General features: G+C 41.9%; 2 protein-coding genes across 6 annotated transcripts in view; one reads left to right on the plus strand and one right to left on the minus strand.

Moving 5' to 3' along the window:
* The first annotated feature begins 3,716 nt into the window (after nucleotides 1-3,716).
* On the plus strand, nucleotides 3,717-13,400 carry MOB4 (MOB family member 4, phocein). The gene is made up of 8 exons (NM_001031557.3): nucleotides 3,717-3,802; nucleotides 5,501-5,563; nucleotides 6,335-6,435; nucleotides 7,769-7,811; nucleotides 8,060-8,146; nucleotides 9,133-9,212; nucleotides 9,988-10,099; nucleotides 11,000-13,400. Exons 1-8 carry the CDS (start codon nucleotides 3,743-3,745, stop codon nucleotides 11,129-11,131), a joined length of 678 nt encoding a protein of 225 aa, NP_001026728.3. The 5' UTR covers nucleotides 3,717-3,742; the 3' UTR covers nucleotides 11,132-13,400.
* Nucleotides 13,401-13,962: 562 nt separating this feature from the next.
* Nucleotides 13,963-18,787, minus strand: part of RFTN2 (raftlin family member 2) — a 28,843-nt gene continuing 24,018 nt past the window's right edge. For 3 of the 5 annotated variants that reach the window (NM_001397851.1, NM_001277422.4, NM_001397853.1), the window contains one exon: nucleotides 13,963-18,536. In NM_001397851.1, coding sequence (NP_001384780.1) covers nucleotides 18,267-18,536 — 270 coding nt within the window. In that variant the 3' untranslated portion in view covers nucleotides 13,963-18,266. The remainder of the gene's footprint in view (nucleotides 18,537-18,787) is intronic. The other 2 variants (XM_040703410.2, NM_001397852.1) reach the window with 2 other exon arrangements.

Genomic DNA, 18,787 nt, shown 5'->3' on the forward strand with positions numbered 1-18,787 from the left:
GCTGCTTCTGTCTCAGTTTCTGCTACTGCTCTGTGAAACTGAGTATCAGTTGTGTGGTGCCTTGAAGTAATCTCTGGAAAAAATATTTTAGTTGTAGTAGTAATACTTGAATTAATTTGTCCATTGTTGGGAGACAGATTGAAAGTGGTTATTACACAGAGATAGCAGTTTTGTTTCACCTCAAACTTGATCTGAAGTAACAGATTCCTTTTGACTTGATGTCCAGCAATAGCTAGTGGTAGGTGACAAGATGTTTGGTACAGGGCAAGATAAATGCACACAAATCATCCTGCCCCAGTCTGAACAGAGCTTGCTGCTGCTAGTGATGCCTCCGCTAAAAAGAATTCTAATGCTTTTTCTCACCTGTCTCAGTCATTTTTATTTTTAGCCTACCAAATAACAGAAGTTAATTGGCATAACTGGAGCCGATGCTGATCTTAATGCAGTAATTGATAAATAAATTTGCTTCATCTTGCCACATCTCTTCCTCTCCCACAACTTAGTACAGAGCTGATACTGTATTTCACAAATTATACTTCATTTATCTTCAATGTAGCATTCTTAAACAGTAAGATATTTACTCAACTCATGCTGAAGCAATCACATTGGCATATTTCTAACTGCCCTCTTTTGCCTTGGGAATGGATTCAAGGTTATTTGCACATGACTGCACAGATCTGCACTTTATACTGTTCCGGGGTATGCCTTCACAGTTGGGATGTGCTGACCTAGTAGTGCAGCCTGAGAACATAAGACTGTCTTAAAAGGCTTTGATACAGGTTTATATGAAATAAATCCATGCAGCATTTATTGCTACCAATAGCAGTGAAATAGTACTTACTGAATTAAAGCTGTTATAAAATCAACGTTGTTTGATAAACTAAGCCTGCAGATAACCACAGTGAACTGCAATAAGAAAATATTTATCAGCTTCAGTAGCTACAGTGAGGAACTTCAGCTTCCACATACTCTAAAACAATGTATTTTCTGCTGGGGGTGATCTGTTGCCAGTTTTTACACAATGTTAACTATCATCCAGCAGTTTCACTAGAAGTTGGCTGTAGTGTCTTCTGTTCCCTGCAGCTGATGACCACCGACTTTGGAGCTGTAGGCAAACCATGCGAAAGCTGCTCTGTTGAGGTGGTGGTAGTGAATTCCCACTAAGCAGGCGTGGGCACTAACAAGATAACAGAGAAGTCCTTTGGCACAACAGGCTGACCTGAACTCTGCCCTGGGGCAGTTTTACTATAGTAGTTGCAGCAGCACACATTATAGCAGAAACAAGGTTATCGCGCTGCGGTTATCTTAAAAGACAATTTATTGCACAACGAAACACAAGCTCGGTGAGAAGCATTATCTGCCCCTGCAGCAAGCATGCTTTTATCTTGTGTGATAAGGCAGGTATTCTGGTGTAGTCACATACTGAGAGGGGGAAGGTATCTAACGTATTCACACCTTAATTAACTTACGGAAACTTGATGACATCTTGAGGAGAAAAAAAGGTGCAGTAGGAAAAAATACCCAACAGTAAGTGTTTAAGCCTAGCATTTCAGCATTAAAATACTGTCTTTTAGAGATGATCTGTATAGGACCCTCAATCGTGAGGTTCACAGTTGTTTGTGAAGAGCTGCTCTGATGCATGGTGGTGCAACCTGAGACCAGGCAACCCCGAGGAGCAGAAATAGCACATACACCTTTACTACCTGCACCACTTCCCTTAGTCCTTGGCCAAGGCTGCCCTGCCAGCTTAGCCCGCACCCAGCAGGACTGTACTGAACCAGCACTGCCATGTTGCCAAGTGCACAACATATATCATCTTCTCTGCTCCCAACTCCAACTCGTGCTTTCAGCCCAAGGAGATTTTCAGCACCTTGCCGTCATGCTTATTAAATAAAATACTTCTTGGGTGTATCTAGTCTTTATACAACACATTCAAAACAAATGTCGTTTTCTTCAGAAGTTCCATGGGAATAAGAGGTATGTGGATAGAAAAAAAAAAGAAAGCATCCTTTAGCCTAATCAAATGGAGGACATGCTTGTGTGTTGGATGTGTCAATAGACAGAACATTTTGTTCCTGCACCATGAGGCTGTCCTTGTCAGCAAGGACAGTGTAACATACTACACTGCCAAGGTGATCCATCTGCCATTACTGTTTTGTAAGTCCATGGCTACATACCAAATTTTATATCCCCTGGGTTATAGAGTGGAGGTCAGTATCAGTGACAAACGCTCTTTTTTATGTTCCTGTAAGAATTCAGACTTGTTTGTTCCACTGATTTCTAGAACATCAAAGCTCTAATTTGTGCAAAAAATAAAAATAAAAAATAAAAATAAATAAAATTTTAAAAGTCACATACAGCCCTTCCTGTTCTTTGTGGAGGATCCAGTTCTTCCCAGCTATCTGAAGCATAAAGAACGAAGGCAGAATCCATCTACGTTTTGTACTTCCTTCTCTTCCCATTCTGGAAAGGGTTCTGCTGGCAGCAGCAGTACTGCTTTCAGAAGGCCTTTCTCACCATGCCTGTTAACTGCCATAGTAAGAACAGGGTGAAGCTTTCATACCCCACTATGTTGAAGGCCTAGAGAGGAATGTCCAGGCCCTACCAGCACAGGGGTAGGATCATCTTGGTCAAATATTCCCCTGCTCACTCATGAAACAATGCAGACCAGGTAAAAACCATGATGTGGAATTACTGTTGATGAGATTTTGTTAAAGAACCACTGGAAATTCAATAAAAGAAAATAAAAAGCAGCTTCCAGTAATAAGGGGGTAATTATGAAGGACCAACAAAAGAGATTTACAGATTTCAATATCTTGATTAAGAAACACTTCAGAAACTTTCTTTTTTTCCACAAAAGTGAGCCAGTTTCAAACTGAAGGGGTGGGTGCATTTCTCACACAGAGGTGTCTGTTCTCAGCCAGATCTATCTGCGTTTCAGAAGCAAGGTGTCCATGAAACTGAAGTCAGGGACAACTGAAAACGTCACATCTCCCCCTGTTCTGTGCTTGAGATACCAGCTCAACCTTGACATTGATTAAAAAGCAAAGAAAGAACAACACAAGGCTGCGTTATGAGGGACTGAAACAGTTAGCATTGCAGTTCCTTTGGGGCTGGCTAATTATAAATCAATCTCATAAAAAATTAATGCAGGATCCCAGAAGATCTAACACCGCAGCATGACCCGCATACCCTTCACTAGCACAGCAGTTACTCCTACTGTTATTAACTTCACCCCGGAGAAAACGCTGAGAGGAGCAGTTCCACGCTGTGGGGCACAGCTTCTTCTCGGGGCAGTGAGACTGACCTGCGGCTCACCGGTAAAACAGTAACCAGAGCGAGCGGCACCGGGCCTCTCGAGATGCGCCCACATGGAACTCCTGCTCCCCCACATACAGTCGGGGCGGGCTGGTGCCCACACCCAGGCGGGGAACAGCACGGTTCCGCGCTTTTCATCACTTGCGCGTTGCCCAGCTCATTGCTGTCCCACCACAACCCCTTGCTGCGGCGACAACACCTCAGCCTTCGGCACGGTGCACCTCGGACGGGCAGAGCCGAGCGGCGCCCACCCGACACCTCCTACCCGCGCGCCCACACAGCCCCAGCGCGCCGCCGAAGGCCGCTTCCTCAGCGCCTCTCGCGAGACTTCTCGCCCCGCCCCGCCCAACAGCCGCTCGCGCCGGCCCCTCGCCCTCCGCCCCGCCCGGCGCCGCCACATCCGGGTCCTGGCGCCGCTGTCACTATGGTCATGGCGGAGGGAACGGCAGTGCTGAGGCGGAACAGGCCGGGCACCAAGGCCCAGGTGAGGCGCCGTAGCCGCGCGGCCGAAACCGGGAAGCGGGCGGTGCCGCCGCCGAGGCGCGGGGCCGGGCTGGCCGCCGGGACGCCGTTAGCGGCTCGGCCGAGCTCCGCGGGACAGCTTTGTTCCGCGCGGCCGGGCCGGGGCCCGTCCTGCCGGGGACTGAGGCGGCCGCGGGGAGCGGCGACGCCGGCGATACCTCCGTACGGCTGCCCACGCCCGGCCGCGGACCGCTGAGCTCCGTCGCCGAATAACCCGGCGGCACCGGGGCGAAGCGGGGCTTCCTCCGCCTCGCGCTTCCCCGTCCGCGCCGGGCACCCCGCGCTGCGGCAGCGGCACCACCAGGCCGGAGCCGCGGCCCTGCGGAGGCCCGGCCCGGCCCGGGCGGCCCTTACGTAACGCGGCTGTCAGCCGCTTCCTGCTCACCAACCGCGCCGCGCCGGCGTTTCCGAGGCCGCCTCGAAGGGGCGCATCTCGGGCGTCTGCGGTCCTCTTCGGATTACTCCCGAGGCGAACCCTCCATGAGGCCTTTGCGGGGGTCGTCTTCATTTGGCAGGGCTGTGAATGGTACAGTGCTGTGGGAGGACGCGTCTCTTTCCCTCGTTAGCCTTTGGCAGGACATCCAGAGGTGCATCAGTGCGCAGTGCTGTGCTGCGTTCTGTGCATGCTTAACCTTTGGAGGACACGGAGCACCTGCCTTCTGCTTCTTGTCTGCTGGGTAACCTGAGAAATACACAACTGCATTTAGTCAAATTATGAAATATATAGCAGAACTCATGTGGGCTGAAGAACTTAGGAGGTAATTCTTTTGTGCGTGACCGTATTTAATTCTATATGATGCTATGGCATAGCCCTACAGCGTGTAAATCCAACAACCCAACATCCAAGCACTGGCTGCTCGCTCTTCTCTCACGCTGTCACAGAGCAGCTTGCCGAGCTGCACAGGGAGGACGCCTTCTCTGAGTCACTGTAGCATGAGGTCAGCAGCAGGAGGCCAACATGTAATGCTTCTGGCTCCCAGAAGTAGCACTGAATGTGAGATTCAGAAAATGCAGACTTAGAAATCCCGTACCTCTGGGGTTACCGTATTCACACTGGCTGAAAACTGCTGCAGGACACTGATGTGTGGCTGGGCCTGACGTGAGGCTTCAGGAGGTTGTTGCTGTTGGCAGCACTGAGTGTTGTGGGCTGGCAGAGCTGTTACCCCCAGGTGTGCAGCAGCACAGTGGCTGGGCCAAAGCAAGACAGCACAGACCCAACTCTGTGGTGTGGTGTCAGCTTGCAGAAGGTGCTGTCAGTGGTGTTATTACTGGAATACTGGAATTTTTAGCTTAGTGCCAATTCAATAATGCTGCTCTCTATAGATCTCTTATTTTCCCAATCTTACGTTGTGTAACTTGTGAAATGGACACTGTCTGCAAGTGTTTGTTATAAAAATCAGAGGCTGCAGCAAGATGTGTGGAAGAGGTGATATTTACTGTGCATCCAGTCAGAGATGTTCTAATACTGGCACATTAGGAGCCCAAGCGCTGCTTCACCATGGTCACACCAAGTTTGTGTGCTGCTTCTATTAAGATGTAGTTTCCTGGAATTGTATGAACTAAGCCTGCATCTTTGTGCCCTCACGTTTAAGTGTGCCGTGCCTTTCTTCCTCTCCCCTTCTTTTTATTCAATTGGTGTCATTTTTTTTTTCTTCAACAGGATTTCTACAATTGGCCTGATGAGTCCTTTGAGGAGATGGACAGTACATTAGCTGTTCAGCAGGTACTCTTACTTATCTGAAACGCTGTCTGGAAACTCAGTTTCTCAACTTTACTATTTCTTGTTTTAAAAAAAAAGTGAACAAACAAAAGAAAAACAAAGGCATCATGGCATGGTATTTGTCTGCTTACAGTGTTTCTATAAGAGAGTGAATTTCATAAAGTTAAAAACATGAAGTAATTACTAATTGGATGTGGGGAAATAGCTAGAATTCTCAAGTATGGTTTAAACAAATCAGATACAAGAAAATAGTGGGGTTGTGTAATGCTGAAATGTGGTGGGAAGCACAGCAGTAATAGCAGGGTGACACAACCGTAAGCTGCAGCAAATGAGAACAAGCCCATACGCAGCAGCCATGGATGCAGAAACAAAGAAAGAAGGACACAGGTACACAGAGATCTCCAGCAAGGTACTCTCACCTCCACTGCCAACCCTTAAATGAGGCCTGGGAAGGGGTGAATCCTGGCTCCACCCCTTCCAGTCACTAAAGTGCTTTGCATTGCATGCACCTGCGCAGCCTTGTGTTGGCCCTGCCTTCTACCAGCTGCTCAATCACTGCTTCAGGCCATTACTTAGCATTTCCACTACAGGTGTTAAAAAAAAAAACGATCTACTTTTTAACTTTTTAGCATATCCATCACTTCCTAAATAAATAGAAAATGACTTTATCTCTGGGAAAGTAAGTCTCTTGAAGGCATAATAATGTCCTAAATATATTGTTTTACTGTAATGACAACAAGATCTAGTTTTTGTTTCTTCCCCCCCCCACCTCAGTACATCCAGCAAAACATAAGGGCAGACTGTTCCAACATTGATAAGATCCTTGAACCTCCTGAGGGCCAGGATGAGGGCGTATGGAAGTATGAACATCTAAGGTAAGAATTCATCTTCATCAACGTGGTTTCCTGAGTCTGTGTTTTGTTCACTGATAGCAGGAGTGGGTTTTATTGCTTTTAACGTGTCATATTCAACGTAAATGAAGTTTGGTGTTTCTTCTGTTAAATATTTTAATAATTTTGTAGCAGGTAATTTTCTGAATTTATTGTTCTTTATAATGTTCTTTGATGTAATGTTTTTTAAGACTTGTCCTTCACTCCACAAAACACTTCACAGGTTTTCTGACATACAAAAATAGTCATGAATTTCCATAGGACTTCCTCCTAGAGTCATTAGTACTTCATCTTTGCTTATTGGGAATACAAGTTCCGTTCTTCCAGATACTTCCAGTGTTTTTTTTCTGGAACTTGCAGGACAATATGCTTTAAAAGCAAGAAAGGAGGAGTAGCTGTGTCTTATGGTTCTTACAGTTTTACAGTAAGGAAATAAAAAACATTGCCATTCTCTGTGTAATTGAAAAGATGATGTTCAACATACGTGCTTTATTGCATATATTTTCACAAGTAAGAATAGTTACTGTAGATTCATGCCTCCTAACCTCTTGGCTCTCGTTTTCTTTGTCCTTTGGCATACAGTGAAAATCATACTAGATTCACAGAAGTGACTTCTCACTATAGACACGTCACTTCTGGAAAATATTATTCAGATTTTTTTGTAGTCTGGGGGGAGGGGGGGTTAAATTCCTTAAAGAAGTTAAGGAATGCACTTCCAGGCACATTGTAGTGGAAGCTGCTTTTCTAGAAGTGTCCCACTGTTGATCATCTGTGGTGGTACTTTGGGTACTTAACCGGTTTGGAGGATGTGTATCTCAGCAGGATGGAGTGATGCACATATGCAAATTGTGCTCTTAATTTTCTCAAAGTGTTCTTTAATTACTTTTTAAAAACCTATATTTGTGAAATAGTATTTCTTCCCTAATGAGGTTGATATCTTTAACACCTCCACAAAATTGTGAAATTTAGCCTGTGCTGTCAGGTAAAAATTCAAATCTAATTGTTGTAGTCACTGAAGAAGATAGGTTGGTAAGCATTCTGTTTCTCTCAACTTGTAGTCTTTTCATAGTGTGTTAATTCGTAGCCTGTTGCACATATGATTTTTCAAGTGTCACACCAGCTGACATTATGTGATGGTATTCTTAAAGTATGATGTTTTTCTTGTTCTATTTTTTCCACTTTACAACAGTCATTTCAAAAAAAAAATGTTAACATCTGTTAAGAAGATCAGAATGTATCATTTTGTTTCTATTTAGTATGTCCAGTGTGAAAACAAATGGCTTGATTTTGATGCTGCTGTGTTCAAATTCCTTTTTAGGCAATTCTGCCTTGAGCTCAATGGACTAGCTGTCAAGCTTCAGGTAATTCTTTCCTTAGTATTTTTATATTTTACTGGGGAAGAGACTTGATGCAGAGCTTTCTTCTGAATTTATACATTGCTTAAGCAGTGGTTTCAGGTAAGAGGGTTTTTTAGGGTTTTCAAGACTTCTAGCAAATAACTCTTTTTGGTGGTGGACAGGACAAGAAAGAGTTTTGAAAAGACCATCTGATTTTTGTTGCCGTTGGGTAACTGAAACTGGTTTTTGTAACTGAACAATTGTTTTAACAGAGTGAATGTCACCCAGACACATGTACTCAGATGACAGCAACTGAACAATGGATTTTTCTTTGTGCGGCTCATAAAACTCCCAAAGAGGTATGGATGCGTTGTGTAAAACTGACCCTATTGATGTCAGGTTTTTCTTCTATGCCTCACTGCTCGTGAGGAGACTGTTGTAGTTGGCCTCTTAGTCAAGCTGAGAGCTTTTGTGGGTTAAGAACTATCACCTGAGGTTTCATTCTTTCCTGTTTGGTAGTGGGTTTAGAGAAGGTAGGAGGGAGCTGCTTTCTACAGCAGTATCAGAGATAGAATGACAGCATTCTATCTAGGTGTTGTTTGCAGTCAGAGAGAAGAGGAGGTAATACTGGTTATCTCTGAACATCAGTCATCTGCTGTTTTCCACGTTGATAGCTATTGCCTCATGGTCAGGGAGTGGGTGAGGCAACCCTGAGAGACCGCTGACCAAAAGTTACAACTGAGAAGTCATTCCTCTGCAAGCAGGGGGTGGCAAAATGGACAGGCATTGCTGATCTCTCTGCCTGTCACGTTGGCTTTTGTCCTTTCCTTCTGCACATACTTGATTGCAGAGACAGGCCTTGGCTTATTATATATTTATCTAGAATTATGCTTTTGTTTTTCTTTGACAAGGTTAAGAACAGCGATTATGCTTAGGGGCAGTTCCATGTTTTTGTTTTTGATTTGTAACTCTTTGTGGATAAGATGTGAAAGCAGTAGTCTGGCAGCTTGACAATGTGAGAAACACGTCAGCTGTGACATAAGGAATGGTTTTCCTTGTAGTGTACTTCCAGTATGCGTTTGCATTATAAGGTGTTACTTAGGGAGATGCATGAAATTCACTATTCGTGCACATGATCACATTTCCATAGTAGCTTTTCTCTTGAAATAATTGACATGGGTTGTAAGACTAAGAAAAGCAACATCCTGCTTGAGAAGGAAATGTAGCCAGACCTTCAGAGAAGCTATAAGACACTTCTGGGAATAAAAATGACTAATTTATTAAAAGCATCAGGAAACTTAATTGTTTTTCTTCAAATAAGTTATGTGCTTGCTGTATTTTGTAGTGTCCTGCTATAGACTACACGAGACACACACTGGATGGAGCTGCATGTCTTCTGAATAGCAACAAGTATTTCCCCAGCAGGTAAAAACATTTTCTTTTGGGAGCAGAGAGGTGGCAGGGGTGTAGATGGCACCTAAACACTTGAAGACCACATAGAAACGTGTAATACCATTTTTGTGGAATACTGCTGAGAACATCAGAAGTCCTACAGAATGGGCCAGTGTTGGTACAGTAACTGTCACTTCTAAGCCAAGAAAGAATTCCTGCCTATTGAAACAGTCTGCCATCAGCTGGAACTGACAGGGGTGCTTTTTAAGTGGAAACTGTTTGTTTTCCTAATATTTGTTGGTATTGCTATGAGGCTTCCAGTGGAATGCCAGTCTAAGTAAGAGGACTTAAAACAGATGGAGGACTTATAATAGTACTCCACTGAAAATCCCCAGAAAGCAGCAGCAGTCCAGTGTGGGACAGCAGAAGGCACACTGAGTTTATTCAGTGGGCAGCCTGCCATGTTGGATCATGGAAACCTAACCAGAGAAATCAAAACGGTGCTTCTCTGGGAATCCTCTGTTGGTAAGGAGGTACAGCTGGAAGTCTTTTTTCACTTTGCTTTTCATTGGTAGAAACCAGAAATCCAGCCCCCACCAGGTATTTCTCTACTACAGACAAATTGTGCAGTTTTTAATGTGCAAGTTGCATCAACGTGTTTATTATTCACACAGAAATAAGCAACTGCAGGCTTATCTGTAAAATTTAGTATGTAACTTCACAGTATAGTTTAACAGTTAATGTTGATGTGTATTTCACTGGTCATTGCAGTAGATTTGTTTCGTAACCTTTCTCCTGGTGCTTGCAGGGTTAGCATAAAGGAATCCTCTGTAGCCAAATTAGGATCTGTGTGCCGAAGGATTTACAGAATATTTTCACATGCTTATTTTCATCATCGGCAGATATTTGATGAATACGAAGTAAGTAGTTGAACAGTTCAGTTACCTGCTGAAGTTACAGCTGTGATAACTGTATTGCCTTCTTTTAGCACTAGCAGAAGATCTGCACCGATGTGAAGTATTCATTACAGTAGATAATATACTTCTGTAAGAACTGAAATTCCATGCTGTGATTTAAGTCTCAGGACTAAATCACACAAAGGAAGGCGTGTGTGTGTTTTATAAAGTTACAAGTGAAAAGTAATTTGTTTAGTTAATATATCCAGTTGGTTATCCTTTCCTTGGTTTTATTCAAGCAACACAGATTCATCATCTTCTTTTAAAGATTCCCAGACGTATTCAGAACACTTACAGAAATATATATATTTCCTGATGGTAGGCGTTATGCAGCCAGTTAAAGGATTATAGTTATAAAACTGCATAAAAGCAGATAAACGAGTGGCACTTGCACGGGTTTGGGCTTTTTTAACCAGTAAGTAGAAATTAATAGATGCGGAGATAGCTGCATGGAGGAGGAGACGTTTGCCAACCACTTCAAGTTGCTGGAACAGCCGTGGAATGGTTGTGTTCCATCTTGGTGGGGATAGCGTACGTAGGAGGAGTTTAATACCTTAAAATCCTTTCCAGGATTGTAGATCAGGACTATGGTGTTATTTTGATAGGTTCTTCCTTAAGTACTATTAAATTGAGCTATGACTTAATCAATGAACTGAAACGCCAACCGAAGTTCAAGCTTATAATTGAGTAGTAAAGGGGATGTGTTATAAGAAGTAATATAAATTTATCATTTAAGCATTGCTACTTGTTTCTAAGGCTCCTACATCCATTACATAATTACATAAAAGCAGTTTAATTACATCTTCTTCGATTGTTTAAAATATTCCTTCTCTGTATATATTTTATCCCTTTTTTCATCTCCAGAATGAAACTTTCTTGTGTCACCGGTTCACTAAATTTGTGATGAAGTATAATCTGATGTCCAAGGATAACCTGATTGTACCAATTTTGGAAGAAGAAGTGCAAAATTCAGTGTCAGGGGAGAGTGAGGCATGATGGGGATGACAGTATTGAAGCCTATACTGAATACAAACAAAAAAATTATGTACTGTATATATCATTTTAGACACTTCAATCACGTATCCTCATAGCTTTGTTTAGTATACTTTTTGTATGCTGTGTGCATTGCCTTTTAATATGGGAAATACTTTTAAGTTATTCATGAGCTGTATATTCATCAATGTGGCACTCATGGTTTTTAAATAAAAGTAGTAGTACCTGTTTTTAATGCCTGTTAATAAAAGAATTTACAGTTCTCTAAAATTGCTGCTAAACAATCATTGAATCACAATCCTGAAGATGACAGATGGGGTGGGGAGAAAAGCAAGATTAAGATTACACAGCAAGCCATTTTGTAACGCAGTAGCTAGGTTAGTTCAGAGATTTTCACCTTAAATAGAGAATTGTGCAGGAAGCTCTTTGCAATGTAGCTTATTCCTAATTCAGCTTTTATTTTTTTAAGACGGCTTCGAAGATTTACTTCTGGTTGTGCATATTCCTGTATGTGTCTATCCAAACACTAATAGCATCTATAGCATTAGTAATACCAAAAGGATAATTTTACTATGATATTTAACAGATGTATTATTGATATATGTCTAACCTCCTTTTTCAGCCTGGTCTTTTCTTTTGCTACCAGTGGAGGCTGGTGTGCAGCAGGGGCTGCTTTCTGTCCTGCTAAAGCACGCTTCTGCTGTTCTGCACTCCACAATTTCTTTCACAGTAACTGTGGTAAAAGCAACGTGAACTCAATGGCTTATACCTGTTTATATTTATGGCAATGGCTTACAGATTATACCTCACACAGATAGTCTCATTATGCTACATAACCCACACTAGCATAGCCTTTACTTGTATTTTTAGGAAAAAAAACACCTAAGTACTTGAAAAATGGAACCCGACTCTTTGTAAGAGTTCATCGTATTTTCAGTACATGTTAATTTTTCTTTGTTCACCTGGATTATATTGACAGAAAGATTGGGACTAATGCTTCTGTTCCCTTTGAGATGTTTGTTTCAATTTGCATTTGCAGATTTGCAATAACTGACAATTTCCATGAGTGCTGCTTAATTGTGTTTTGTCTAGAATGATAGAATTAAATGTTTTAGAGATGAATATAGCAGACAGATGTACTGCCACGTGGACATGAATGCAGGGTATAAAAGCACTAGTGGTGTTCTTACGTTAAATGAATTTTGCTTATTTGTTTGAAGAGGTAGCCAGTCATCTCTCTTGGAAGTTGCTGGGGGCTCTGTTATTTCTTTATGCAGGTCAGCATGGGCTAACTAAGCTAGTTTCTGTAAACTGTCCTTGGTTTTCTAAGTTATGCTTACCTGGAAAGAAGAGAGTTCACCTATTTAATATTGTTTTCCCATAATACACTAAACATGCCTTAAATTCTATTTTTCTTTACACAAATCAAGCACACCTCAAGCAACTGTACCACCTGGATGTAAAGGGAATTTTAACTATGAGATAATAAAGAGACTAAGCTTATGAAGTACTTCAGCAACTGTTTTCTTCAGCAGCCCTTTTGTCTCACACTTATAATTGTATTTAACTGTCACCAGGGTTATTGCATGAGATGTTGTATGAGTGAACATAGCTTTAGTTACTGTCTATACAGTCAATTCTAACTTGCCTTGTATAGACCAAACAGGTATACTAAGTTTGTATTACAGGCAGGAAGACAACCGTATTTCGGAGATGGTAAAATGTATTCAGTTTTGGTACAGTTTGCTGTAGGACCATTCACAGTGTGGTTCTGTGCAGTCACTCCGCATGCTTACATTGGTCATGGTGACTGGCAGGCAAAAACACATAACTTGTGTTACTGATTACATTTCCTCTACACAATTGAAGAAAATGTGGTGCTCAGGACTGCATTAAAGTTTTAAGCCTCTTTTCATCCTTTGACGCTTTAAGAGTTTCACTTCAGAACACAACTCTGGAAGTTTTAATCCTGTTGATTCTCATTCAGATTTGCACTGTAAATTGACTTGCTCTCTTTAGCTGATTTTATATACGGCTTAAGTGAAACACTGCTTGTATTTTCCCTTGCTATTGTTTACATGAGTACTGTGTACACACATGTGCCTGAATGGTACCATAAAACTTCACTCCGCCTATGAAAATCATTGGTTTGTCTCGTTAAATACATTAACAGATTTAATTTACACTCTACATAATAGGGAAATGGAAGACTGTCTTTGAAATATATTGTAAACAAACCAACGGTTAAAATTAAACTGTTACTTTATCCATACCTCTACATTTTAGTGATTCTCATTTCTCACGTTGTCCAAGAACGCAGGCAACCGAGTGCTTCCAAGGCAAAGTTGGTGCTTCCCATCTCTGCTACGAGGTGTGCTTGCTGAAGTTGTATTTCTTCTTCCAAAAGTAGATAAATACAATACTAATAAGCATCTAGAAGCTGGATTTAAGGTTTATTTCTCTCTCAATGTTGGTTCTACAGTTCAAAAGTCACAGATCTAGAAAGGACCTTTCAAATACCCAAATAAGCACAGCGTTACGCACAGCGCATCACTGATGGAACGGCCTACCACAAGCAGAGGCCGTAATCCTGAAATAAATCCATGATTCAACCCATACAGAACTGTCATAACAGCAACCTGAACTTTCCTTTTTTTAAGCTTCCAGATTAACATCCTAAGTAGAAAGAGCTAATTAACTTCTAATAGAGAATTAAAATTCTAGCAAGCTTCGCTGTATGTACAAATAAGAGCCAGCAACAATAACTGAAGGAAGGTATACACTGATCTAATGGAATTAATGCCGGTGAGACAAATATAATTAAGACATCGGTAGCTGATTAGGTAAGTGCTTTTAATGGTGAGAAGCTTCCTCTCAGAAATATAAAAAGGATTTTAACATTACACAAAAAACATCGTATTTTATAGACCAGAAACAGAAGTTAAGCAACAGTTTATTGCAGGTGATGAGGTATGTAAAAAAACTGTTGTGACAATTATAAGCAGGGCACAGCATTTTTGTTTGTAACAGACTACTCCTCCTGGTTTGCAAAGACTTACAAGTATTTCCTGTCCAAACACAACTTGAACTGTAAACAGTCTTCCACAGAGGTTTAGGAACAGCCTTAATGGCTTTCCATCTCTATGTTTTCTAATAGTTCTGGGGCATTTGTGTTGCCACATACCAGTAAGGGACTCTACTAAACACAGCTGAAGCCACAGTGGAGAATAAATTTGTGTTTTCTTTTGTCGGAGAATGCATTCATGCTTCAAATTTGATTCACAATTCATTCAATAAAAAGGCATAAGATAATGAGATACATGAAATACATTCTTGTAAAATGAATAAGCATTGTGCTTATGTATAGGTGAAGAATTTTTATAGTAGGAGCATTTAAAGGGAACTTAACAACAGTCTTACCCTCCCTCACAGCTCTTCTGCTTTACCAACTTTGAATTTAAAAAAAGGTGCTAGTAATTCACAATAGTAACGGCACACCTTAATGCTCTTATTTCTGTAAGAGCATAAAAAAACCACATAGCTTCACTTAGAATCCCCTCTACAGAAAATGCACCCTCTCCTCTTCACCTCCTCAAATGAGATGGAAAATCTCTTTGTCATTACAAGTTCCCAAAGCCATCGTTTGTTTCAGAAGCATTTTCAGATATTTCAGTGTCCGTGTCCTAGGAAGACAGGTGGGTTATTCTGTGTTCTTCAACCAGTGCATGAAGTCAGATCACGCACATCCACTCCTCATATGGACCGAGCAAACCTCTTCCTCTGTTTTTAAAAGAAGGTCTTGCAGCAGGAGACCACTCTCTGCTACCCTTCTACAATGGTCCTACTCAGTCCAGCTATCCCAGGGATGAAGAATAACAAGTGTAAGAACTACTCCGACCATACGCTTGCGGTTCAGTGACTTTCAAAGAGATTTGAGTGGTTTTTTCTCCTTTCAGGATTTTTCCAGTCACCTTTTAGATCCATGAAGCTTTACGTACAACATCCTGCAGCAGGAGTTGCACAGCCAGCTGAATAAATACTTGATTTGTTTCTAACCTCACTACTTACCATTTCCACGATTCCCTTCAGTTCTTGTATTTAAAAGTGCTGAGAAACTTAATCTTTTGCTGCTCTCTCCATGCCACTCCCTTCACACATATCTCTCTCGTCAATCTGGCAGGAAACTTTTTTTCCAGGTGAAGAATTGTATTTTGTTTGTTTGCAGTATAGAACCTAAATGTAGCCCTGTGAGGTTGAAGACAAAACTGGAAGACAATCTAGATTAATGCTTGTGCAGCAGGGGCGACTTCGTGCCCTGTGAGGCAAATGGCATTATAAACCCAATCAAAGTAAACCATTCTGTCCTTAACTGAATAGCCATTGCTAAATGAGTTCAGAGAAGAAATCTGCCATATTTACGTACCAATAAATTTACAGAAGTTTGTGGCACAGTCAAAACCTACTGAGACTCGAGAGCGAGGACTGAAGTGCGCTCGCAGCTCTGAAACAGAGCCACGTTCCTTTTCAGTAGCCTACAGTTTAAGAAAAGCTTCTCTTGCTACAAGTGGGAATATTCTAGAATAGATTGGGGGACATCCAGACTGCTCTCACTGCAAAAATGGAATCTCCTGTGTTTATACTCCATCAATCATATGGGAAAAACTTGTTTAGAAAAAGCATCTGGATACTAGTTGGAGTTTTCTGCATTCTCACCACCTGGTGGGAAGAAAATACCTCAGTTAAAGTAAAATGATTCTTTCTATTCAATAAGTGCATTCCAGAAGGAGTAACTGCATTTAAGTTAGTGTTTTATATATTATAACACATAAATAGTAGCAATTCAGTTGTAAGATTCACTATTGTTAACTACTGTGATACTCCTTTATAAGGGGTAGTTTTTCAGACACACACTGAACAAGCTTTTAAACGTGGGGTACTGAGAGTTGCCGGTTTTTTGGACCAAATTATGCTGCTTTTTACAAGTTTGACTTGTATGGAGAACCACCAGCAGTTACAATTAATGGCACACATCTGAGAGTACTGTGGGCTTTTTTGGATAACTTCTGACAAATACTTTCAGGAGTACGGCATCATATTCCAAGTTGCAGAAGACCAACTGTTACCCCATTTTTAATACGCTGAAATTATTTAGCATTCTGCCAGAGACAGATTTTCCATGTGTAGCACCATAGGGGAGCTGACTGCTCCTCCAGGGCCACAGCTCAGCGGGCTGCATGAGAAGACAACTGGGGGGGGGGGACAGGGTGGGACAGGGGGGGGACATGACACACAGCCACCACTCTCCCCTTTAGCAGGGAGATCCCCTGTATGTTGTCCCCAGTGGGATGAATGTGAGGTTTGTGCACCACATCTGTGACCTCAAGATGCCAGTGGGAAAGCAGGAAGAGACCTCGACAAGGCTGCATTTCTTACTGTGCCCGCTACCCCAGGTTCTCCTGCAGCCCTCCTGCAACCCGCACTGAGCACGGTGCTCCTCCTACTCCAGCGACATGGATTTGGCTCTTACAACAGTCACATTCACAACTACTTTGCCAGACCGCCACCATTTTTGCCAAGAAACACAAATGAGAGAAAGAAGCTGCACTTGTCAGCAACGCACGATAGGAAAACAAGAGAAATTCATGGGCTGCCTCCAGTTCCAGTTGTGGACAGGGAGAAGAAAACATCTCTCACCAACAGTTAGAGTTGCTCTTTTCTACAGTAAAGCTGGGAAATAACTCCAACACCATTTCAAGCTCCCACAACAGATCTCACACAAGTGAGAAAGCCATCACTGTCACCCTGGAGAAATAACTTGCAATAGCACTGAACATTTCTCTCCAGCTTTGCTTTTATGTTTTTTTAACAACTAAGGTTTCAGATTTCCATTAGTAATAACTTCTTACAGACAGCGCAGGCAGTAACCAACTTATAGTGTATTATGTCAAAATGCCAACGCTGATCTGAGGAAAGAAAAGAAATTTGAATACTTTTCTTGTGGCTTTTGACCTTTTCCCAGCTGCAGAGGCAGACCGGCTCTGAAGGAAGCTGAACTGCCAAATGCAACTTCAAGACAGCAGCACCGAAACAATTCCTGCGCACGCCTCTCCCTACAAGAGCCTGTCTGAGCTCATGCCCACAGTAAGGATGGAATCCCAGGAACTTCCATCTTTCCCCTGAACAGCATTTACGGTATTTGATGCAGTTGGATATAGTTTACCTGGTGCGATATACAGTTAGCAAGGTATTTTTTAAATATGCATGTACATCAGCGTTTTTGTACCAAGTCTCATCTAATATTGTCTACTTCTTCCTCTATGTACATCATCAGCATCATTGTGCACCTGGCTGTCAGTGTTTCATATACAGACCCTCAAACGACTTCATAGAATGCAAGTTACCCGACTTAAGTGGCAAGGTTCTGCATTTCCACTCATACTATGTTATGTTATATCGTGCCATTTTTACATACAAAGCTATATACTGAGATAGCTCGGAACATGGAACCCTGGCAAATCCTGTATAGGTGAGGCTGTATTACAGGAACCAATGTCTGCCTACAGCCTTCAGAAGTCTGTACATACCAGGAAGAATGCAGCTTAAATTAACCCTCTAGTGTATGATTTACATTTCTCCAGGCTTTTGAGCTCAGGCAGAGCAAGTGAGAACTAGTGAAAAGTAAAGTGAAAGCATAACAATATGCAGATAATTCATTTTTCATTTTTTTCCTCCCCACCGATATTTACAACAGTCTTAAAAAACAGTAAATAGAAAAAGGCAATAACCAGTCCTCCAGCTTGTGGAAAAAGCTCAACATCCACATCCCTTTCTCTCTTACAGAACACAAACTGTCATTTTGTTTTTTTTTGCAGCTTTTGCTTCCCTGCTTATTAAAAACATTAACAACAAGCAGCAGAGCACCCAGTCAGGTAGTTATTCTAGTGAAGACAGACAGGAAGCCGAATTATTTTGCAGTAGTATTATTACTACAGTAGGAGTAGCATAACAAAGAAACAGGCAATAATACAAAACGAGTCTGGGAAAAGTCATAAGCTTACACCAATGCATTAAAAGTAGTACATTCTTTTACATTTGTTTGAATTATGTACATGTCCATCTGATGCAGTTACTTACTCGATCACATACATGTGACCTGAGTGACTCCATCTTCCTGGTCAAATTGTCCATCATCCAGCTCCCTTAATACTCCATCGCTGCTACCAAACCCCGAGAAACCGCCATACTGGGAGGAGGCCTCTTTGATACAACATTGTTTAGAAGGAGACAGGTGAAACTCATCAGGTGGTTGTCCAATTTCTACAGGGTGAGAAGTACCAGCGTCTAATCCAACACTTCTGCTAGCAGCTTTGCCTTTTTCCTCCCCAGTAACTTGCCTCAAGGATTTCTTCTGAAATACAGGAGAATGTTTAAACGTTAGCTTATGTAGGAAAAAAAAAAGCCAAACACTCTGCAGTGAGCCACCTATCTGTCTGCAATTAATGCAAACTGCATTTTAAATAAAGTAGCATTTAACACCGGCTTAAATTATGAACCCCTCTGGAGAAAAATCCCAACAGATACTTGTCTTTCCAATGTAAATAAATTTTAAGAGCGACGCAAAAGATATAGCACGGTCAAGATTCAAGGAAGCATAAGCAA

The sequence above is a fragment of the Gallus gallus genome, chromosome 7 (assembly GCF_016699485.2).
Source record: "Gallus gallus isolate bGalGal1 chromosome 7, bGalGal1.mat.broiler.GRCg7b, whole genome shotgun sequence".
In the NCBI taxonomy this organism is placed as follows: domain Eukaryota; kingdom Metazoa; phylum Chordata; class Aves; order Galliformes; family Phasianidae; genus Gallus; species Gallus gallus.